This window comes from Heteronotia binoei, chromosome 16 (genome assembly GCF_032191835.1).
Source record: "Heteronotia binoei isolate CCM8104 ecotype False Entrance Well chromosome 16, APGP_CSIRO_Hbin_v1, whole genome shotgun sequence".
Taxonomy (NCBI): Eukaryota; Metazoa; Chordata; class Lepidosauria; order Squamata; family Gekkonidae; genus Heteronotia; species Heteronotia binoei.
The window spans coordinates 23,808,210-23,832,764 of record NC_083238.1 but is presented as its reverse complement, the minus strand read 5'-3'; the positions used below and the strand labels follow the sequence as shown (position 1 = coordinate 23,832,764).

General features: G+C 43.8%; 1 protein-coding gene across 1 annotated transcript in view; it reads right to left on the bottom strand.

Annotated features, from left to right (window-relative positions):
* Positions 1-24,555, bottom strand: part of PSMD14 (proteasome 26S subunit, non-ATPase 14) — an 87,388-nt gene that overhangs the window by 8,312 nt on the left and 54,521 nt on the right. The window contains exons 8-9 of the mRNA XM_060257359.1: positions 4,854-4,961; positions 383-457 (exon numbers count right to left, since the gene is read on the bottom strand). Of these exons, the coding sequence (XP_060113342.1) occupies positions 383-457; positions 4,854-4,961 (183 nt within the window). The remainder of the gene's footprint in view (positions 1-382; positions 458-4,853; positions 4,962-24,555) is intronic.

Below are 24,555 nucleotides of genomic sequence, written 5' to 3'. Positions count from 1 at the left end.
AACAGAATGCCCACTTTTTTTTTGTCATTTTAAACAAAAAGGCTCCTAAACCAGCTAATTAAGACAGACTGATTTCCACCAACAACTTATTTAGCATTCCCCGGTTATTCATGCAGATACCTTCTGGAGGAAATGCAGTTTCCTGCAAGAGTACAGATTGAGGTTCATGTGGCGCGGCAATGCACGTGCTATATAATATACAGGAGCAGGAGGAGAAAAATGAGATAGACAATGATGGTGGAAGAGATCGGAAATTAAAATTCAGATCACAGCACCGGTGCATGCCTCTAAGTCATCAGCTTAAATAATTTGCAATGACTTTTAAAAATACTCTCTAAAGCAAATAATTGAAAACACCATAGAGGGAGAAAAATAAACTTGCCTTCTGTTCTAGCTCATTCTTCCTGTAGTTGATAGTAATGGAATAGTAATGTCTATTCAGACCATGAATTAAAGCCTAGAAAAAGAGAGGAAAAACAGGATAAGTAAAATGCCCCCGTGTATCCAGTATGCTAGAAATGTCGGGAGCGCATCTGATTTATACCACCAGTTTTTGTTCATGAAGTTCTCCTTTTTTTAAAAAAAAATGCATTTCTTTCCCGAATGAAACAGTTCTGCACGACACTTGGCTCTTACAAAGTTCATTCCAAGCATTCAAAGAGATTCATTCCTTATGGGAAAATGCAACCTTTCTTCAAGCCTGCCCTTTGAAATCATGACACTGAAAAATCTTCCCTTCTGCTTAGAAAAGCTCAAAGCCATGTACATTATCACAGCAATCTGTACAACAGCCATGGAAGGCAGGCAGCATTGTTGCCATGAAGCAGCTGAAGGCAGAAGAAGCTAAGAGAACAGCAACGTGCAGAAACAGGTGCGTGGATGTGGCTAAAGTTTAAGTCGGGACCTCGGGATATACTTGAGTATTGTGCATTTGGCAAACCCTAGAACGTATTAATAGGTGGTATCTTTGCTTATGTCAAAAGACTGCCACCTTTTAACTGTTTATTATTAAAGCTGCCTTGAGCCTAACGGAAAGGTGGGGTTCAAGTATTTAAGTAAAATAAAATGGCCTGTCTGGCACTGAAGAGGACCTCTGCTTCCTTTGTCATTGCTCCCACTCTATGGAATGGAAGTGAGGGGAAGCGAGGGGAAGACCATACACTAAAACTTTTAGGAGGACTTCTGGTGGAGGGTAGGCTGCAGGCATTTTATTAAGTTGGGGAAATGTAACTTCCAGTTCTAGAGTATTGTTTACTAGAGTATTGTAAGCCACTGGGAAAGGAGGATGCGCAAGGTGTCTTCATGCATGCATATGAACATATGAAGCTGCCTTATACTGAATCAGATCCTCAGTCCATCAAAGTCAGTATTGTCTTCTCAGCCTGGCAACGGCTCTCCAGGGTCTCAAGCTGAGGTTTTTCACACCTATTTGCCTGGACCCTTTTTTGGAGATGCCAGGGATTGAACCTGGGACCTTCTGCTTCCCAAGCAGATGTTCTACCACTGAGCCACCGTCCCTCCCCTAATCTTGCTGTGTTCCTGCAACTCCATCAAAACACAATACGCATTTCCTGCGGATGCAACCGAAGGGTGAAAGGGACAAAAAGTCAAATTAAGAACTTCGTATAGGACAGGACCGATTCTTGCTACAGCTGGCAGCCCAGAATTGTAATTTTTGAGCAATCACGCAAAAGAGAAAAAATAAAGCATAACATGACGAGACAAGTATCTGTCATATGCATTTTGAAAGAAATGAAAGTTACATACATCCGTGCAACAACTTCTGGCCAGGATCCAAAGAAATGTTAAATGTTCACAAAGGAGAACCACACTTGCAAATGGGAGTATGCTGGTATTTGATGACAGTTCCCCTCCCCTTTTTTCCCCCCTCTTCATTCTAGCAGTTCCTCGCTGCTGAAAAGACAAGTCGCCTTTGAAGCCAAAAAGCTCCTTGTCACTTCAGAAATGGGAGCTGCTGCAATCAGCTATCATGCCGAGAGGCCTATCTCCCCTAACGCAAGGGAATCGCTTATTTGAATGCTGCCCTCCGTTTTGTAAGGACCACTACGCATTAAGCCAAAGTATAAGAAAAGAAGCAGGGAAATATGCAGCAGGTTCAGTGCTGGCTTAGAACCAGCAACACACCAGGGCCAGCAAAAGCTGGCTAGGCTTTTAATGGCTGCTTGGAGAGCAAGATATAACAACTTTCTAAAGAGGAAAAAAAAATAATGAAGCAGTAGGACACTGTGGGAGTTTACACAAGAGGTCATTACATACTACCTAAAAAAGCCCAATAATGTATTCTCTGGAAAGATACAAGCACAGGCTTGCCTGCATCCAATAATAATAATAATAAAAAAACATTAGTCGGTTCTTTCATACTCATTATACTTTGCAGTTTGCGCTAACTCATATAAAGAGCACCATCCTTCTGCCCTATTAAGCAAGAATACTATGCGCACTGAGATATGAGTTTTATATGAACTATTGTTAGACAGGGAATCTGTGATGAAACAATCAACGGGTCTGTCTGTGTTTTGATGTCAGAGGGGTTTAACTACGACTAGATCGGAAGTCTCCAAGGTGAGAATGAGAACTCCGATTCCAGCTTGATGGTGGGGCTCGGCTGTTTTCAAATGCAAGGGCGGTGTTTACAGCATGTGCTGCTATTAGTGCTCTTGTAATTAATCTTCAGAGAAATAATTAGGCTTTGTGGTTGCAACTATCTGGGCCTTTTAAAAAGCATTTTAAAGAAAAATAATAATTTTTTTGGCATCAGTGCGGAAGAATGGCAATGACAAAGAAGTTACATCATTCATGAGGGAACGGTTGTTGAAGAAACAAGATGCTTTCCATGCAGAAAGCCCCCGCCCCCATCCCCAACCTTAACTGCAGAAGACTGAAAGCCAAATAGAGGAGTGCCAGTCTCCATCTTTTGACAAGATTTATTTGGGAGTACGCTGCAGTGATCCCATCCCCTTATCTTTCCAGAAACGGCGTAAAAATATAAATTTAAAAGTAAAAAAGATCGAGGTTCGTGCTTTCAATAACAGCCCTGATCTCCTGTTACCAGTTCTCCTGTACTCAGTTTGTGAGTTTTACTGATTTATTTAGAGGAGAGAAAGATAGACAGAGAGATGCCAGACTGCATGATATAGCAGGCATTTTTTTAAAAAAAGGAAATGTGTTTCAGATTGGTTACTATCCTAAACCATAGTCATTTGGAAGTTCCGCTGAAATAAACTGTATTCTCAGGAATATACATCTATGAGCCTCTTCAGACATTCTTTTGGTTCCAAGATAGTAATAATTCAAGACTGTGAGGGAGATCCTTTCTTTATGAGTAGGAGATAAGAAGTGAACTCAGATGAGTGAGATCTACCAGTTCATTCACTGCTTGGCTAGGGGCACAGGAAGAAGTATGCAAGTCCAAGACATGTTCCTAATTTCACCTTGAGTAAGTTCTCAGACATGAAAAAACTACCACTCTGTTTTTTTCTAAGGTATCTGAGTCTGAGACTTACTGGTTTGCTCACAAGTTTCTGGTTTTATGGTTATGTTCTAAGTATGTCTATGACTTGAGTGACTGCTCTTATGGTCTTCGGCAGTCATAAGAAAAACTAAGACCAACAGAAAGTAAGACAAGCTATTAAGCAAACACTGAGAAAGACATGAATAGCATGAAACTACCGTATTTTTTGGACCATAAGACGCACTCCCCCCCCCCAAAAAAAATGGGGGGAGGAAGTGTGTGCGTCTTATGGAGCGAAGGTACCTTCCTGGGGGGGGTGCGATCTGTTGCCTCCGCCTCTGATCCCGGCGCTTCCCCCGCGCCTGCCTGGCTCCAGCTTCTTCCAGCAAGCGCTGGGATTGCTCCACGCTGCCCCCACCGCAAACCCAGCGCTTCACGAGCGCCGGCTGTGGAGAGGGCAGTGTGCTTCCTCCGTGCCTGTCTGCCTGGCTCCAGCTCTGACGCTTACAGCAAGCGCCAGGATTGCTCCCTCTGCCCTCCCATCCCAGCGCTTGCTTTAAGCATCAGAGCTGGAGCCAGGCAGACAGGCACGGAGGAAGGACCCGCCCCCTCTGCAAACCCAGCGGGGGGGGGATCCGTTGCCTCCGCCTCTGATCCTGGCGCTTCCCCCGCGCCTGCCTGCCTGGCTCCAGGCTTCTTCCAGCAAGCGCTGGGATCGCTCCACGCTGCCCCCACCGCAAACCCAGCGCTTCGCGAGTGCCGACTGTGGAGGGGGCAGCGTGCTTCCTCCGTGCCTGTCTGCCTGGCTCCAGCTCTGATGCTTACAGCAAGCGCCAGGATCGCTCCCTCCGCCTTCCGATCCCAGCGCTTGCTTTAAGAATCAGAGCTGGAGCCAGGCAGACAGGCATGGAGGAAGCACGCTGCCCCCTCCACAGCGGTGGGGGCAGCGTGGAGCGATCCCAGCGCTTGCTGGAAGAAGCTGGAGCCAGGCAGGCAGGCCTGGGGGAAGCGCCGGGATCGGAGGCGGAGGCAGCAGATCGCCCCCCAGGAGGAAGGTGCGTCCTATGGTCCAGAGCTCCTTATGGTCCGAAAAATACGGTAATCTGCATGTGATCTCCTGAATAACATATAACTGTACTAAAAAGTCATAGCAATGGTAACACTGAGAATAAACCTATTATGTACATCTTTGTTCTGTATGAAATGCAGCTGTATCTTGGTGGCAATATTTAGTATTTCATAAACCTAAAATGTGGTCTTTTAAATTCTTTTCATTTGAAATACATACAGAAGAGGAATGGGAACAAAATGGTCAGCGATTACATTTTGAGCCACAAGAATCATGCACATCTCAAGGTGAATACCAAACAGTAAATTTTACCTGGATAGACGGCTTGTTTAAGTGACCCAGATTTGAAGTTGTTTGTCTTGGTTCATGTCCCAAGACCATCATATTAGCATTGATCAATCTGAAGGCATCGATAACAACCTGTAAAAACAGGACGCCAAAAGTCAATTCTTTGTAGAAGACGCAAGCGACTGTGCCAAGTTAACAGTGGACAAGTCACGATCAACTCACATCCGAGTTTTGGCCTTTTTCCAGAAAATTATTTAATTATAATATTAATAAAAAAAGAGACAGCCTCCTGCTGACTTTGCCAGCAGCCCACTAATTCTATCTTCTATCGTAAGGTGACACCAATTACCGCATGTTTCAAGGAAAGGAAAATAAATTTAAGCTTTATATAAAAATATATCAGGAGTTAAATATCCATCTCTTTCTCTATATACATATAAACACACAGGCCATGTAACTTTAGAGACATGTATATATTTGTCACCTACATCTTACCTAGTCAAATTGAATGACAGAGAGACTAAAACTGAAAGTGAGCACAAGCTAAGGGACTATGTTTAAAGCCCAGTCCTGTCACATCAATTATACCACTGGAATACTTGAAATGACAACAAAATTATAGTCAGCAAGGAACTTGTCCCATGTATTCCCTTCTAGTCAGATGCTTTTTACTCCCTGCAAGTAGGAAAGAGGTTATAAACTGTCGGATGGATTATGACCACCTTGTCAGTGTCACGGCCGGGAGTAAAACAGAGGGGGGGGGGAGGAATCAAGGTCAACTTATGGCAGAAAATATGTACTTGGCAACTTTCAGAAGTTTATTACTTATTTTTGTTTGCTTCTATAAGACACCACAAATGACAGACTTGTGCGTTCTGCTGATATTGTCCAAGGACCTTTCAGGAAGCACTCAGGCTGCAAAACAGAGGGGTGGAACCTCTGTAGTTTGAGAATGATGGAGAACTCTCACATACGGCTTCCTGTCTCCTCTCCCAAATTATAGCCCAAAGTGCCCCTCCAAATCATATTCTGGGGAGGATCAATGACTCCTCCCCCCACAGAACAGCATTGTGGGCGAGGTGGGGGGAGGACAAGGTATGAGGTGACAATTGGCAAAAATGGCACTTTCTGCCCATTCCGTGGAAGTGCCTAGGTTAGGAAAAGTGTAACATACCTTCATCTGAGAGGAGACAACAACAGATGAGACTATAGTACAATCACCAGTTTAAAGCTACATATTCAACTGCTTTCATTTGTAACTCCCTTTAGTCACAAGATCATTAAGTGGCCTTAACAAGCTACAATTTTTCACTTCCTGTCTGCTACACAACTAAATACCAGCCTTCTATAGAGGATAATGTAAAGCACTTTGAAATTCTGAGGTCGGCATCTATTACATCAAGAGAACATTCAAAGCCAGAACAAATACCGTGTTGCTGTGTTAAGCAGTTTACGCCAATACACTACAATAGTGGCTACGGAATCCCAGAGGTAGAATGGAGGCTCTGTGGCCTGGGAGCACTTCAACCTCAATTTTTTCCCCCTAAATGGGAAGCACTTGCAGCATGTGAAAACCTCTCAACCTAATGCATGGGTTTCTCCATGCAACTGTACAAATGCCTGTGGCTACAGGTGCACACACTGAAAGACAGTTAGGGCTTCTTAGCACATGTATGTGCAGCTAAAACAGATGAACACAAGATCATGTTTTTATGCCTCTATGTGCAAGAAAGAGCCCCGTGGCGCAGAGTGGTAAAGCTGCAGTACTGCAGTTCTAAGCTCTGCTCACGACCTGAGTTCGATTCCGGTGGAAGCTGGGTTCAGGTAGCCAGCTCAAGGTTGACTCAGCCTTCCGAGGTTGGTAAAATGAGTACCCAGCTTGCTGGAGGGGGAAGTGTAGATGACTGGGGAAGGCAATGGGAAACCACCCCATAAAAAGTCTGCCATGAAAACGTTGTGAACGCAACGTCACCCCAGAGTCGGAAACGACTGGTGCTTTTACAGGGGACTACCTTTCCCTCTTTTTTTTTTACTATGTGCAAGGGCTTTCTAGGTAAGGCTGGCATACGAACCAATTTTCAGACTAAGACGAGGAAAGTGTTAAGAGCACAGTAGAGAAGCATCCAGGGCCCATTCCTAAGACATTTTGTAAGACGTAAGAAGGATCAATGATGCAAAGATTAGAAGTCTCACACAGACCTGGTAAGACTAAACTAAATGAGGTTAAACACAAATCCAGAGACCAGCAAAGATTACCATATCTTGCTACAGAAACTGTTTGGCCCTGCCCTTCAGCTGGTACTTGAAGTCACCAGAGACAGCTTAACTGTCTGCAAACTGTAATGCGGAGTGGGGAGGACAACTTCTAGGTGATTATATCCCTTTTGTGCCTCAGCGGCACCAGTGAGAGGTTAATGAAAGCCTTACTTACAGCCTTACACTGTGATTTGTCATTTGCAATTTTATTTTATCACACACTGTTTAAATTGTAAGCACAGAGGGCCATGGGGGAAAGTGGAATATAAGTATTTTAATAAGTAACAGGCGCTTGCGGCCCTTCTGCGAACGTGACAGTACAACTGCACCGTTGCCGTAGAGCAATAAAGGGATAACGGATGGCCCAAGTTTGGGGGAGTGACTATCAATAGCATTTAGAGAGGGGGCCAGATCATTCAGGGATAAATTAAACAAATCGGGGGCTAGAATACAGCCCTGTTTGACTCCCCGACTGGAAATGATCTTTGAAGTTAATGCACCTAGGTCGTTATATCGCACTTGACAGCTATTAAGGGAATACATTTTACGAATAAGAAAAAGTAGGCGTTTATCCAGACCCATGATGTCCAATTTGTTCCAGAGAAGATCCCTGGGAATAAAGTCAAATGCCCCTTTTAAATCAAGGAAGGCCGCAAACAGCCTTCTTCCCCTTCTACCACTGTATTTCTCTATCAGATGGTTAAGAATTATACAGAGGTCCATTGTAGACTTGCCAGGACAAAATCCGATCTGTTCCCTACTTGGGAGATTTTGCTCTTTCATCCATGAAGTGAGTTTTCCCAAGAGGTATCTCGCATATAATTTGCCTGCTATGTCAAGCAGACGAATTGGGCGATAGTTCTCTGGTTCTTGTGGGTCACCCTTCTTATAAATTGGGACAACTATGGAATTTGTCCATGATTCAGGCATGGTCCCTGCTTTATCGATCACTGTGAAGAGAGTCGCCAGAGGGGAAGTCCACTAGTCAGAATTGTTCGTAAATAATTCTGGTGGGAGTCCACCTGGGCCTGGGGCCTTCCCTGCCTTCAAATGACTGATGAGATTATTAATCTCATTAGGACTAACAGGGGGCCATTCAGGTAGATCAGGATTTGTTCCTCCTGATCAGATACAGTGGTCAGAGGGTCAAAAAATAAATGATGGAAATGGTCCAGCCAGACCTTAGCAGGAATGGAATGTCTAGAACAGTGGCTCTTCACATCAGAAGCACCAGTAACTAATGACCAGAAAAGCTTACTGTTAGAAGCAGTAGAGGCACTAATAAGTAAAACCCAGTTCCTAATAGATAATTGCCTTTTCTTATGAGCCATTGCATCTTTAAGCTTATTTTTCAGTTCGCAGTAGCTCAGGGGGATATTAGCAGTGAGGCTGTTGCGATAAGTGCGATATACTGCATGCAGTTGGCGTTTCAGTTTTTGGCGTTCCTCATCATACCATGGGCCTGTCTTCCGAACAAGGGGGCTGGATTTAGCGGTTGACTGCTGTTTATAAAAGTTAATTATAGCCGAAGTTATATTGCTATAAATTTGAGGGCCTCAGAAGGGTCCGCAGCTTCGACCAGTTGCTGATTTAATTCCATTAATTTATTTGTTTGGAGCAAAAGGTTAATGCTTTCTTGAGCTGTCTCTGTCCATCTGACTCTTGGAGGGGCAGGCATATCGACAGGACCCAGAGATGAATGACTAACAGCCTCAAATTTTAGTAAGGTAATCAATGGAGAGTGGTCGCTGTCCAAGCTCTCACCCACTAAAAAGTCCACAATAAGTTTTCTTCAATTGGGAGAAACAATAACATAATCGACAACACTACTGCCTAATCTGGAACTAAATGTGTACTCCCCCAGCAAGTCATGTTGCACAGACCCATTTAATATAGATTTATTAGAGGGGATACAAAAATTTGCCAGAAATACTCCCGCTGCATTAACATGGGGGTCCTTAGAGTTCTTTGAAAAAATCAGGAATTCGGAGAGGGAGTCATGCAGGTCAAGACCCAAGGATTCACATCACATGTAATTATCATTACCTATTCTAGTGTTAAAATCACTCATAATTATAAATTTGGCAGAGGGGTACTCCTGCTCCAGGTTCTCAATATACATGCTAAAACTGTTTCATTGTGCTGAAAGGTCTCCTCTGTTTAGACAAGGGGGCAAATATACATTAACCATTATTAATGTTAGGGCTGATAGTTTAAGCAAAAGCGCCTGGGCCAGCGAAGAGCAAGGGGGCAGAAAGGTAGTTTTTGCTTTAATCTGGTAAGAAATTAAACAACACAGGCCTGCTCTACAGCGGCCCATTTGCTTAAGCTTAATTTCTCTCTCTCTCGGCTTGGCTTCGCGAACGAAGATTTAAGAAGGGTGCAATAGTCCACGTTTGCTGCAGGCTCGCTGGTGGCTGACAAGACCAATGTGGGACAGGCAGGTCCGGCCACAGCGGCTGCAGGGAAAAGTCTGATTTAGGGTTGGTCCTGTAGCAGTGCGATTCTTCCTCAATCTCCTTTTGTCCTCAAGACCAGCTATGCGTGCGTTCTCAAAGGAAGAGACAGCCTGGTGGATGGTGTGCCTCCATGCTTTGCGATCTGAGGCTAGGTCAGACCACTGGTGATGGTTGATGTGACAGGTGCTAAGGGATTTCTTCAAGGAGCCAGTTTGGTGTAGTGGTTAAGTGTGCGGACTCTTATCTGGGAGAACTGGGTTTGATTCCCCACTCCTCCACTTGCACCTGCTAGCGTGGCCTTGGGTCAGCCATAGCTCTGGCAGAGGTTGTCCTTGAAAGGGCAGCTGCTGTGAGAGCCCTCTCCAGCCCCATCCACCTCACAGGGTGTCTGTTGTGGGGGAGGAAGGTAAAGGAGATTGTGAGCCGCTCTGAGACTCTTCGGAGTGGAGGGCGGGATAGAAATCCAATATCTTCTTCTTCTTCTTCTTCTTCTTCTACCTCTTCTTTGGTGCCCCTCTATTTCGATGGCCGGTGGAGAGTTCGCCATACAGGGCAATCTTGGGAAGGCGGTGGTTTTCCATCCTAGAAATATGCCCTGCCCAGCGCAGCTGCGTCTTCAACAGCAGTGCCTCGATGCTGGTAACCTCTGCCCGCTTGAGGACTTCAGTGTTGGTCACAAAGTCACTCCAGTGGATGTTGAGGATGGTGCGAAGGCAGCGCTGATGAAAGCGCTCAAGGAGTCGCAGGTGATGACGGTATAAAACCCACGATTCGGAGCCATAGATGAGGGTTGTCATCACAACCGCTTTGTAAACATTGATCTTTGTGCCTTTTTTCAGATGCTTGTTGCTCCACACTCTTTTGTGCAGTCGGCCAAATGCACGGTTTGCCTTTGCCAGCCTGTTGTCAATCTCCTTGTCGATCTTGGCATCTGAGGAGATGATGCACCCCAGGTAGCTGAACTGCTGGACTGTCTTCAGAACTGATTCACCCACAGTGATGCAGGGAGGGTGATAATCTTCCTGGGGTGCAGGCTGGTGGAGAACTTCTGTCTTCTTCAGACTAACTTCTAGGCCGAATAGCTTGGCAGCCTCTGCAAAGCAGGACGTCATATGCTGCAGAGCTGATACCGAGTGGGAGACGAGTGCAGCATCATCAGCAAACAGTAGCTCTCGGATGAGTTTTTCCATTGTCTTGGAGTGTGCCTTTAGTCGCCTCAGGTTGAACAGGCTGCCATCGATGCGATAGCGGATGTAGACACCATCGTCCTCATCTAGATCTACTGAGGCTCTTTGAAGCATCATGCTAAAGAAGATCGTAAAGAGAGTTGGCGCGAGAACGCAGCCTTGCTTTACACCTGTGCCTACTGGGAAGGGCTCCGAGAGGTCGTTGCAGTGTCTGACTTGGCCTCGCTGGTCTTCGTGTAGCTGGATGATCATGCTGAGGAACCTTGGGGGACATCCTAAACGTTCCAAGATTTGCCACAGGCCTTTCCTGCTAACGGTATCGAAAGCTTTGGTAAGGTCGACAAAAGTCACATACAGAGCCTTGTTCTGTTCCCTGCATTTCTCTTGGAGCTGCCTGAGAACAAATACCATGTCAGTGGTGCTCCTGTTAGCTCTGAAGCCGCACTGGCTCTCTGGGAGGAGTTCTTCTGCAATGGTGGGCACCAGTCTGTTCAGGAGTATTCTGGCAAGGATTTTGCCTGCGATGGAGAGCAGGGTTATCCCCCGGTAGTTGGAGCAGTCTGACTTTTCCCCTTTGTTCTTGTATAGGGTGATGATGATTGCATCGCGAAAGTCCTGTGGTAATTTGCCTTGTTCCCAGCAGGTGACAAGTACTTTGTGAAGTGAGCTATGTAGTACTGTGCCCCCATGCTTCCAGATCTCTGGTGGAATTCCATCAACTCCTGCTGCCTTGCCACTTTTCAGTTGCTTGATGGCTTTAACAGTCTCTTCTAGGGTGGGGATCTCATCCAACTCTGTTTTCACCGGTTGAAGTGGGGTGAGGTGGATTGCTGAATCTTGAACTACGCGGTTGGCACTGAAGAGAACCTGAAAATACTCCGACCACCGGTTCAATATGGATGCCTTGTCTGTGAGGAGCACTTGGCCGTCTGCACTATGCAAGGGACTCTGAGCCTGATATGATGGACCATATACTGCCTTCAGGGCTTCGTAGAACCCTCTTAAATCACCAGTGTCTGCACACAGCTGGGTTCTCTCTGCAAGCTTGGTCCACCACTCGTTCTGAATGTCTCGAAGCTTGCGCTGGAGGTTGCTACATGCAGCGCGAAAGGTTGCTTTTTTCCCAGGACAGGAGGGCTGAGCAAGATGTGCTTGGTAGGCAGATCTCTTTTTTGCCAGTAATTCTTGGATCTCTTGATTATTCTCATCAAACCAGTCCTTGTTCTTCCTTGTGGAGAACCCGAGGACTTCTTCAGAGATCTGCAGGACGGTAGTTTTTAGGTGTTCCCAGAGTGCTTCTGGAGAAGGGTCTGTGGGGCAACTGAGGTCCTCAATTCTTGACTGGAGTTTTGCCTGGAAGGCAGCTTTAACTTCGGCTGACTGGAGGCTGCCAACCTGAAACTTCCTCCGAGGGATACCTCCTCTCCTGGGTGTGGGTTTAAAGTGAAGACGGAGATTGCAGCGTACAAGACGATGATCCGTATGACATTCTGCTAGCGTGGAATAGGACTTATAACCTTCAAATTGTATTTCACTCTGAGCCCAAGTTTCCTGGCATGATATAATATCAAATTGTTTGAGGGAAGTCCATAAATCTGTGCTAGTCACCTTTTTCTTCCAACCTGCAATTCTTCCAGGATAAATTTTTTAGGACTGGTTCTTGGGCACCTTTGAATAGTCAGTTGGACCCCCGATATCCAGAACTCTCCCCTGGTCAAGAAATACACTGCCATTTTTGGTGGAGTTTTTGAATATCATTATTGGGAGAGGAGCCTCTGCAGGTAGATGTAATAAATCATCAGAACTGGAGATGATTTGGGGCTCTATTGAGGATAGTGAAGTATAATCGGTATCGTGGGAGAATGGATAGTTTCCAACATCACGACATAGGGATTTAACTTGTGCTTCTATACGGTGGACCAGTGAGATCAAAGTTGAGCTGGGCTCGGTAGTCAGTGTACAACTGTCATTCACTCCCATCCAAGAACTGTCCTGCAGGGCTGGGTTGCAGTTCTGGTGCAGACTTGCTTGCATTGCCCCTTAAGCAGCCCTCCATCTGGCTCCTGGGTAGAAAGGACTGCAGTAGGGATAGCACAGTCTGCCTCCATGCTCTCATGCAGTGTAACATCTGCAAAACTAGCACGTCGGTTCTGGTCTGATCTGCGCTTGAGCAACTAGGTTTTCAAGAGCTCTAATCTGTCTATGATCCATTGCTGTTCTCTCTCGGAGAGTTCCACAAATGCATCTTGGATATCCGCTTCCACTGGAGTCACATATGATAGCAGATCTGATACGTAAGGCACAGATTTATTGTTTGCAAAGACTTGGCAAACAGCAGAGCCTTTCTGGTTGACAACGCTCATTGATGCCCTTATGTTCTTCTTAGAGCTCATGTGTGATCTGACCCGGTGACTTTCTTCTTCATATCTCACTTCCGGGCCAAAACAGTGTTCATGTAAACACAGGTTGGAAAAATCTCTTTGGACATCGTGCCCTTTGTTTCTAAGAAGGATTGAGGGGATTCCTGAAGTACAGAAGGACAGTATAACTCTCTGTGTCTGATGCACTCTGGGCAACAGTTCTAGGCCTTTTAAGTCAAATGTCTTTAACTGGTTGCCCAAGAAGGCCTTTTAGTGCTTTTTTACCAGCATTTTTGAGTTCCAAGGTGGGATGCTTCCATTATATTTACAGAGAGTCAAATTAACCTTGGTAGGTAATAGCACTAGCTGTTGTGAACCATTTGTAGCTATTATCTCCTTATCTCTGGTAGAAATGTCCTCCAAAAGAAGAGACTGCTGTAAAAGCACCTTTGTCTCTCCATCCTTAAGAACTTCAGTCTTCCTATCAGACATATTTGTTAGGATGCTGCTCATAGAATCCATTTTATGGTGCAGCAAATGCATCATTTTACAAAGGTGGTCAATCGTTCCAGCAGTCAGTTGTAAAATCTCAGAGAGCCCAGCCCCAACATCCACATTCTCAGTACCTTTAAGATGGTGTGGCAGGCTCTCACCCACAGCAGAGTTCCCAAGCTTCAGCTTCCAGCTCAGGGAGTGATATATTTAATTCAGCAGCAATTTCCGTGGAGTCTGCTAAATTTTCCAGCACTGCAAACCGGTTGCAGGTAGGAATCTGACATGAATAGAAATCGTTAATCTTCAGTTGTTTGGAAGAGGGTGTGGCACAGTCCTCTTCCTCTCTCCCGCGTTTAGATGTTTTCATTGTTAAAGTTAATAAGCCCCCAAACTTTAGGGAGCTCGAAGACCAGCTGCAAAATGTAACCAGCAGTGAGAGGCTTTTTTTCCTCCAGCAAAAAGTGAGCGAGGTCAGCAATCAAACACTTGGTTGTAACAGCAACAAATTCCTATTCATTAGCAAAGCTGGCGTAGGAGGGAAGCTTATCTCTGCTTCAAGTTGTCGGCCGTGAAAGAAAATTCAGATTCCAGCTTTTACTTCATACTGCAAGACAAATTTCCTGTCTATAAACTATAAAAAATCCAAAATTTTAGTTTTTTCAAAATCCTGGAAACCACAAAAGCTGGTGCCTCAAGGGAAATAATATTGAACAGGTGAAATCTTTCCAATACTTGGGGGTCTTTTTCCAATATAATCATAACTGGACAGTACAACGCAAGAAAGCAGTCATCTCAGCAAGGTGTAGTTCATCTGCGGTGGTTAGCTTTTTTTTACAAGAACGGCAACCAATTTGTCCCAGCTGCCATTCATGTTTTTAATGCTAAAACAGTTTCTCAGTTGTTATATGCGATCCCCATTTGGGTTTGTGCTCTCAATTTCCAACTTCAGCAAATTCAGGCAGCATTTTTACGCCATATTTTAAGGGTCCCCAACTGTGTCAGCTATGCTGCAATGTGCCTAGAGACTGGAACCCATTTGATTGAGACCAGGACATGGCTACTAACTATAAAGTTTTGTCTACGCCTACACTTTAGGGCAGACCCTGCTAGTTACATCTGTATGATGCTAGCGGATTCCTTCGTTTCCACTTAGTATAGTCAGATCTAGAAGAAAATACATCCCATAGATGTACTCTTGAACAACCTCTATATGCTAAGTGAAACTCAGGCATTCAGAATCCTGAAACAGAGGATCTTAGATATTGAGAAACAGTCCCTTTGTTCTTCTGGACATAAAACTTGTTCCCTTTAGCATTTGGTATTGTCCCAGATCATGGGCTGCCTGCTGCCTACCTTTCCCAGATTACTTCACCCCAGTTACACCGCTCTTTTATGTTAGCAAAACTCAGTGTTCTACCCTCAGCGGTATTGTCTGGGAGGTTTGCCAACAGCCCTTATCAGGATAGAGTCTGCCCATGTAATGGAAGGCATCTTGAAACGGTCGCCCATGTCTTACTTTATTGTGATTTTTATGGGGAAGTGCAAGACTGTATAATCTGTATAATTAGAATAGTCTAATTTTTATGGATTACCTGAAGCGAAGTTAGTTTTTTTTCCTACTATCTGACCAATGTTCCCATATCACAAGCCAGGCTGCAAAGTACCTTTTGGCTGCCATAACAATCAGGGAGCAAAAGACTGGCTCCCCTTCTTGATGTTTGACTGGTTTTTATAGCTGAAACTCCATGTAAATTTGCTACGCTGCACTTTTTATTTCTATGCCAATAAAGGTATTTGGATTGGATTTTAATAAGTAAGTCATGGTTCATATAAAGCACCACGAGGACAACAATAACAAAAGCAGTCCTGTGCAGAACTGCTTCACTTTAAGCACACAGATCTCGGTGGTCTAAGAGTAGAGTGACCATCCATAGGATTCTAACCACCCACCCTACACCAATTCAATCAATGGATGAATTTCCTAGACCATTATACACAGTGAACTGTTGTCCTGTACCCAAGGTTTTCTTTAAGCACTTCTAAATAAATTTTAGTTTAGCTTTAGGTCAATTACTTCATTTATAGCCTGCCGTTCTAAAGGAGACGTCAAGGACTGATTATTATATAAAAAAACACTTATTCAGACAGCATAAGGCACCGAACAAATAATGCAGTAGGACTAGGATCAGAGTCTGAAAACAAGGCAAAACCCTCACAACTGCCTAAGGGTCGATATACAATAATGTAGAAAGTGAATCACAAATACAGAAGACAATGCACATGAGCATCATGAAAATGCAGCTGTTTTTAGCAACACTAAGGCAAAAAAGAAAATAAAGTTCCCTACTTGAGAGCAGGAAATTGATTCTTTTGCTGATTACTAGCCATAGGCCTTTAACAGCAGAGGGAGAAATGTTATATCACTACAACTATAGGCTATCTAAATAAGTGATGTGGCCCTGACCTGGTTAGCCCAGTCAAGCATGATCTCGTCAGATCTCAGAAGCTAAGCAGGGTTGACTCTGGCAAGTATTGGATGGGAGACCTCCTTGAAATACCAGCAGTCGGGAGGACAGGAGCAGGCTTTATTCAGCCACCTCTCTGAATATCCTCCATGCCCCCAGTAGGAGTCAGTCACCAGAGGTTGCCATAACTTCCAGGCGCACTGCGCACACACTCACACGTGCACACATATAAAATACAACCTCCTCAATAAAATAAGTGATGCAGAATGTCCCTAGTGCTGCCACTGAAATGCAAAGGATTGAGGAGGATGAGGCCATTTCTTACCTAAAATGCAGGAAGATATTTTCTTGAGAATCAAAGAGGGGGTAAAGGTGTGTACAGATGACCCTGGCCAAGGCTCTCTCATAATCTTGAAGCTGAAGACGGAAACACTGGTAGCCTTGGACCTTCAATTTAGTACACATAGAGCTCAACATTATGTAACAAAAAAATTTCAACCAACAGAATTTTAAATGAGAGGCTAATTTTAATGCTATCTTAGCCTGGGGGGGGTGTTACTTTAAGCTGCTTGTGGTGCATTTTGTGACCTATGCTTTTGGGCTGTCCTGGGACTTTTTCAAAACTGGATTTTAATTAATATGTTTAATGTTGTGTTTTCTTTTGTATACTGTCTTGGGCAGGTTCCTGGAGAGGCTGCAAAATAACTATCTAAATAAATAACACCCTCCTGTGGCTCCCAGAGGACTTACCAGTGGAGATCACAATAATCAGAAACAAAAAGCAGACCAATGTCAATTAATATAAACAGCACAATTACCAGGCATAACATTTCTAGCAGAAGTCCCCCCAAATTTATGAAGGACTTATTACAATTCCTCAGACAAGCTTAAGGAACATAACCCCCCCCCCCCCCAGAACTTGATGAATGATTTGTGCGCCATATTCCTTCTCCCTACTTCATCCTCTTTAATGGACTGGTTAACACCATCTTCTCCTCCATGTATCCTAGGTCAGATTGAAAAATATTCTCTCTTCTTATTCCATCTTTATTTGTTTTTAAGTATCGTTCTTAGTTCACTTGCCTAATTCCTTCTGGATAGTTTTCAGTAAATTGTGATTTACTTTCAGAGCCTTTGGCACAAGGCGCCTGTAACTACTCGACAGCACTAACGCTCAGAGAGCCAGTTTGGTGTAGTGGCTCAAAGCGATAAACTCAAATCTGGAGAACCAGGTTTGATTCCCCACTCCTCCACAGGCAGCTAACTGAGTGACCTTGGGTCAGTCACAGTTCTCAAGACCTCTCTCAGCCCCACCTACTTTCACATGGTGTCTGTTGTGGGGAGAGAAAGGGAAGGAGATTGTAAGCTGCTCTGAGTGAACGACGGAGCATAAATTCAACTCTTCTTCTTCAGGACTCCTGCTATGGGTCAGGGATACATACGTATGTTCCCTCTACCCTATGATTATACAGATTTAATTTAAAATATAGAATCTAACTTGGCCACAGTTTGCCCTTCCTCCTTTGTAACTCTTTGCTTAGCCTCACTGGCTTGGAGATCTTGCCTCACCTACAGCCGGTGAGGCAGCTGGTCCCATACCTCTCCACCTGTGACTTGGATACAGTGATCCACACAATGGTCACATCCAGACTGGACTATTTCAATTCACTCCACACAGGCCTACCGATGTGTGGAGACTGCAGCTAGTGCAGAATGTGGCAGCGTGTGTGCTGACAATGACGTCCTTGCAGACGCACATACAGCCTGTGCTCTGTGAGCTGCACTGGCTGCCAATACAGTTTCAGGGTCATTTCAAGGTCTTGGTGTTAACCTTTAAGGCCCTGAGTGGCCAGGGACCTGCAGGATCGCCTCCCCTCATATGTGCCCCATTGAGCCTTGTGCTCATCAGACCAATATGGTCTGATGATCCCTGGCCCAAAAGATGTCCGTCTAGCCTCAACCAGGACCAGGGCATTCTCGACCCTGGCCCCAACCTGGTGAAATGAGCTCCCACTATAGATCTGGGCCCTGCAGCACCTTCTGCAGTTCCACAGGTCCTGTAAGACAAAGCTGTTCTACCAGGCAGCGGGCATCGACTTCTATAGGGCCCCTCCTGTTCTACTTCCTCTAGTTGTTCTGCTCACCATCAATCTGTATCATCTCTGAAAATTGCAGGTACTAATTATGACAATCTTGGTTACTAAAGGACTGCCAGAGAAGCTTATAATTTAGAGCAGGGGTGTCAAACATGCAGCCCAGGGGCTGAATCAGGCCCCCAAGCAACTGGCTGTCCTCTGCTTCCTTCTCCCTCTCTCTATTTTCCTTCTGCATCACAGCTTGCTTTGCAAGGTTTGCTTAATCACACAGCAGCTACAGAGCAAAACCTCTATTTTTCCCATTGGCTGAGGCTCTTCCCTTGGGGATGAAGGGGGGAGGGGAGGTAAAGCTTGCTTTGCCAGGCTCTCTCAATCGCACAGCAGAGCGACTGAGCCAAGTTTCTCTTCCTTCTATTGGCTGAGGCTCCTCCTCCTCCTAGTCCCTTAGAGAAGGAAGGAAAGAGCCAGAGCGTCTTTTGCCCAGTTCCCTGGATCCCATGGGAGAAATACAAAGAAAGCACCTTTAAGATGAACAAGTGCTAATGCTTTAAGCATGCTTCAAGTTTTTTTTTTAAAAAAAATATTTAATTGTGTTTGTCTGTGTCCTTTATCACGTTTATATCTCTGCTACCTAATCTTAAATAAGTACACACACGGCCCGGCCCGAAAAGATCTCATTTATGTCAAATTCGGCCCTCATAACAAATGAGTTTGACACCCTGATTTAGCAGATCCCGTGGGATTATAATAAATAATCTGAATGCCATTGTCACTGTAGATGTAGATATTAAAGTTTTAATGTGGATTTTATTGTGTACTGTGTTTGATTAATGTTGTAACCCACCCTGAGCCCACTCGTGGGAAGGAAGGGCTAGAAATAATCTGTTCACTGCCTACATTGTCTTGCTCCCCTGCATTGTCTTCTATTTAAATAATATCATTTTCTGCATTGTTTAACCTGTTTATGTGCTCTGTTTCAATTGTCCTATTACATTGACTATTAGAGGTCTCATTCTACTGACTGCACCGATTTACACTGTGTGATCCACCTTGAGACTCATAGAGAAAGGCAGAATACAAACAAAACTAAAGAGATAAACAAGTATGCTTGATGGCTGAGGAAATCTTGGTGAGACAACCTAGGTAGGAACACAAGTTTCTTGCACCAGTGGGTGCTATGCCTCATGACTATAGTTTCATCCGTGTGTTGTGTGCACCTCTGTAATGTATACAGGAAGGGCTAGGGCTGGATTCACAGCTGACAATCATGCTCATCTGTTCGGCAGCACAGAAGTAACAGCCTTCTTTTGTCCTCCTTGAATAAAGTTTGTTCCTTCACCACATTCCTTCCCCCCCCCCCACCCCGCTCCACAGCCTTTCTTGTACAAGACTGGGAGATCTAAAGGATAATGGTGGAAGGTGTTTCTCCACCCCCCATGCATGGTTCTCTCTTGTTGCATTAAGACAAATGACGAAGCAACTAAGAAAATTTAAATGTTTATATATGCGCACCATATACATTTTTTTTTAAAAAAACAATACTTTATGTAGCATTGGTTGCCCAAACTCTCAAAACAGCATCCAAGCCAGATGTTCTAATTTATGAACACCTGCAAATGCCCAACCGCAGCAGAGAGGGAGTATAAATAAAAAAGTAAGCAAAAACAAAACTGAATTTCGACAGCGTCCTCCAGGGGTTTACTCGACAGGAAACCACACAAATGAAGAACTTACTCTGAGGAGAAAGACACAATTCCTTGGCAGGATATCAGAATCACAAGGTGCTTCCATCAGATTTAAAAGTACTAACACTTACAACTCTTAGAATGGATTCTAGCTGACTGCTCCATTAGAGCGCACGGAACCCATCCAAGATTGGCATGGCATTTCCTAACACTACTGCATCGTTGCATCTGCTCAGACTGGTGCTTCAATATGTACTTTGCCTTTCTGCAAAGGATGCTAAATGTGGCCAGCATCAGGTTATCCAACCTCTGCCACAGCAGCCTGCTTTGGCAAGGCCATGTTTCAGCAGCCTTAACAGTGAAACACCTTAAGCCATCTAGCGGTTCCCTGGAGAACTACACGAGGTATACTGTTTTGGAACCCTGAATATGCCCTCAATCAGTCTTGAAACACATAAGTTTCATATTATTTCTACATTGCCAAGACTGACAGTTTGCCACCTCCCCATCAATACTTGGGGACCTTGGTTTCTCTGGAGGAGGAAATTATACTGGGCTGTTATGCTTGCGGACCGAACCCAAACGACAGTACTTTATAAAACCTATAACTGTTCCCTATTCTCAATTAAGAAGAACTTGCTTTCTTATCAACCACTGTGCAAAAATATGACTTGAGTGACATTCTGCTTCTGCCGAGCAGCATCATTACAACCAATGGAGAGAGAAAAAGGAGAAGAATACTTTAACTACCCCAAGATTAAAGGAATTCACTGTGATCACTATAGCAACTGTCTTAAGGAAAACTAACATGCTCAACAACCTGCAACCTAAAATTAGATCTGGGACGCAACAAAAGCATAAATGCAGCAACACACCCTGCATTTTTATTTCTGTGCAGTCTTATAATTGCTTCTCTCCCCTCCACCCCCACCCCCCGGCAGCAAGAACAAACGAGTTCCTTCTTTAGAGAATCATATCAAAATAAATAGGCTCATTAATGTCCAGTGTACTAATGAGCAATGGATGAAGAAGGTGTTAATTATGCTACAGTAAGATTCAAGGATATAAAACCCTGGTGAGCTCCTGGATATATGTAGTAGCTCAAGCTTTCTCTAGGTCTGTGCACTCTGAGGTACGGTGGAGACTAGGACAGCAATGTGGCCGCCTTAAATTCTGCAGTGGAAACTTTACAGATATAGCAGTAGGAACACAGAGGAGCACAGAGGTCAATTCGGGGGGAAGGGGGAGAATCAATGTCACTTGCATGGCTACAAATGTCTGAATTCTCTTTAGACCTCTCAGCTTCCTTTGACCACAAAGACTTGTAAACTGCATTAAAATGCAGCCTGAACTCTTAATGCAAAATCACTTCTTCCCTGAGAAAGGCAATAAAGAGTACCAGGTAATGCTATGGTTTCATTTTTTCAATAAACGGGTATACAGATTAAGGTGGCAGCGTTTGGGGGGGGGGGGATTATTAAATGTTTTCCTATACTACAATTCTTTCACCAACTGGACGATTTAATTCTGCCTGGTGCAAGTGCTTTGAGACTTTGCAGAGGTCACTTCAACAGTAGACAGCTTATAACAAAACCATTAGCGGTTTGGCTAGCTTAAGGAAACCTCTTACTTTCCTTTTTTTGTTTATTATCACTGCATGAATCTGCAGCATATGATAGTTTATAATTTCTCAGGCTTGTTAAATTCATGTTAAAGGTCTGTTTTCTTGTTGAATAAATTTTGTTCATATAATGCTGCCTATTTCGTACAGTGAGTCTTTAATAGCACCTTTGGTCTATGCGCAACTCACAGATCAAAACAGAGGACTAAAATAGGGGTTGATGATGCTATTTACATGTGTGATTCCTGCTGTCTTCTTGTTAGTAGCTTTAATATAATAGAAGACCTTGTCTGTTTTGTAATTAACACATCTTTACTGGAGAGATATTTGGAAGTGATTGCTGTGAATATACTGGTTAGTAAAATAAACACAATCACACACCACTTTCTGTTATCAGACAAATTTGTGAATTGTACACATTATACTCCAGATCAACAAACTGTGATATAACAGCCAAGTAGAAGACACATTTATATAACCTTTTATTTTTCAGAAAATGTGTATTCATTCTGACCTTGCAAATATAATTAGTTTGTGGGATGCATGGATTGCATCCCATGGATTCTATGGATTGCTTCAGTAATTGCAATGCCTGGAAAAAGAGACTAAATATTTGGAAACTGCCAATACAAAATAAAAACTGCATCTTTATGTACATCTGTTAGTGCTTCCGGATGCATCACGATATGAACAAAGCCTACATTTTTTTTTTCAGCTACTGCCCTCGGATTAACAATCCATAATATTGTTTGCAGTTCACCACGAGCTAGCATTCAGGTTCTCAAATAATTTCATCTATATAGGTTTAGACAGTTGTGCAACAATCCATCCTGCAGATAACCATACAAATCACTTGTCATCACTGTTAACCAATCTGTGACCATTAAAGGAACATTAATACTAGCTGTTTTCAATAATTGCTTCAATTTTAAACTTCCAAGACTTTTCCATCGGAATTGTGGGTGTTCATTTACCTCAAGGTTATAAAATTCTAAATCAAGCAGATCTAACACTTCTTGGGGGGGGGGGGAGGAGAAATAACAGAGGTGTAATATTTACGATAATGAACTAGAACTGGTTAATTCAGTTCTGTTGTTCAGAGCTGAAGCTCTCTGACATCAATTTATTTTGCAGCAAAGAACGGAACAAAACAAAACCAACAGCCCCAAACCTGATGACATACACAAGCAACCTTAAAAATGCCTTGTGCTGCTTCTGAAGTCGAGTACCTAGCTATTGTTTAAGCCACATATTTATGAAGCAGCATAGCAACACATAAGAAATGCTGTGTAAAAGGGTATAATGTAGCTGTGCCAGGTGTGGAAGGCAGAGTAATGTCCCATCTAAAGCCTCTTTTATCACCTGCAACTGACCTGTTATCAACTGCTTAGTTGGCTTCCAGATTCTTTAAAAATTAAATGGAACACATGACCCTCAAAGTGCAGCTGATTCCTATGACCACTTCGTTATTTATGCTGCCATGCATGCTTAGACAACCGCAAGTAAAGAACATCTTCAGTCCCTTGTTAAGCCCACAGCATAAAAAATTCAGAGAAGCCTTACTTTTTATGCCATTTCCAATGAAAAGCACTAAGAACAGAAACTGACTCATGCCAAATGCATATCACTGAATTGCTGTGATTGTGAGTCTGAAGTCTGCTCCATGGAAATTATTTATAAAAATGTCAATTTCGGCCCTAGAAAAGAGATTCCTAGGAGTATGTACATTTTCTTTCGTTATCCTTTGAGAATTTGCTGGCTTTGGTCAGGGCTACGATGCCACTCGAATCCCCGCACTGGAACACGAGACAGCTACAGAATAATACATTTATCTTGACAAGCGAAGGCATGCAGCCATAACCCACAAGCAGCAAAACCACAACTTTCAAAGCTGTATTCCTTAATGAAGATAGACGGATTAGTCCGCATCTACTATGGTAAAAGGCAATTAAAAATTAATACTTTTAAACAACAAAAAAAAGTCTGCTTTGAACTTTTTGGGTTTAGGGAAGAGAAATAAACTGAAATAACCTTTCAGTTTAACAAGCAAGCACTTACTACCTGATCTTGAGCAGAGAAAACTTGAGTGCTGTTACAGTAAAGACAACAGTTCAGTATGTACAGGGGACTCCACCTGTTAAATAAAATATTCCACTTTCGACCTCTGTACAAACACATAACTTACCTCCTTAAACTATGAGCTGAAATCAAAACCCCAAATATACAATTATTATACGCATTTAAAAGTTAAAACAGGACATGAAAACTGGAACTGCAAAGCCATCTGCATCTTATTTAATACATTTATACCCCACCATTCCATCTCTGCAGGATCCTTGGGGGCAGCTGTATATTTCGAAGTCAAGGGTTGGAAACATATGAAGACTCAATTCAGGCAACTTTCCAAACCACAGTTGGAGAATTACAGGAAGAGACATATCCTGATCCCCGTGCCCCTTTCTCTCTGCTGCTGGACACTATCCATAGCCTGCAGATAGGTCCAAAGCAGCTAACTAGTGTTTGTCCTCCAATTCCATAAATGAAAATTAGTTTCGCGGAGGTTTATCATTCCGGCCTGGGGGAGATGCACTAACTGTAGTATGCTGATTTAGACATAGTGACACACTATGGTTAGTTCAAACAGGAAATGGAGATGGAGGAGGTGGCTCATCTAAACATGCCTGGAAGATCACATGAAACAGTGCCGAAGACAGTTGCGCTTAAAGCACAAGGGTTAGGTTGGAGCCAGACTAAATTTTCTGTTCAGAGAAAGCACTCGTGGCAGCAGAAAACACCTTCCTGCCTCTTCCGCTCGTGCTGCAGCTCCCTGAGCTCCCTGAAATGCTGCTTCAGAGGGACAGGGGACCCTCAGGAACAGAATGATAGGAAAATCTGCAGCAGGAAGCAGAATCGGCAGCAATTATACTTCCCCTTCCATCGGCAAAAAATTCAGTCTGGATCCCACCCACTGGTTCCCCATTGTGGTGCAAATGCATCTTACAAAGATAACAGCAACCTCATTTGATTGGTGTAGTGGTTAAGTGTGCGGACTCTTATCTGGGAGAACCAGGTTTGATTCCTCACTCCTCCACTTTCAGCTGC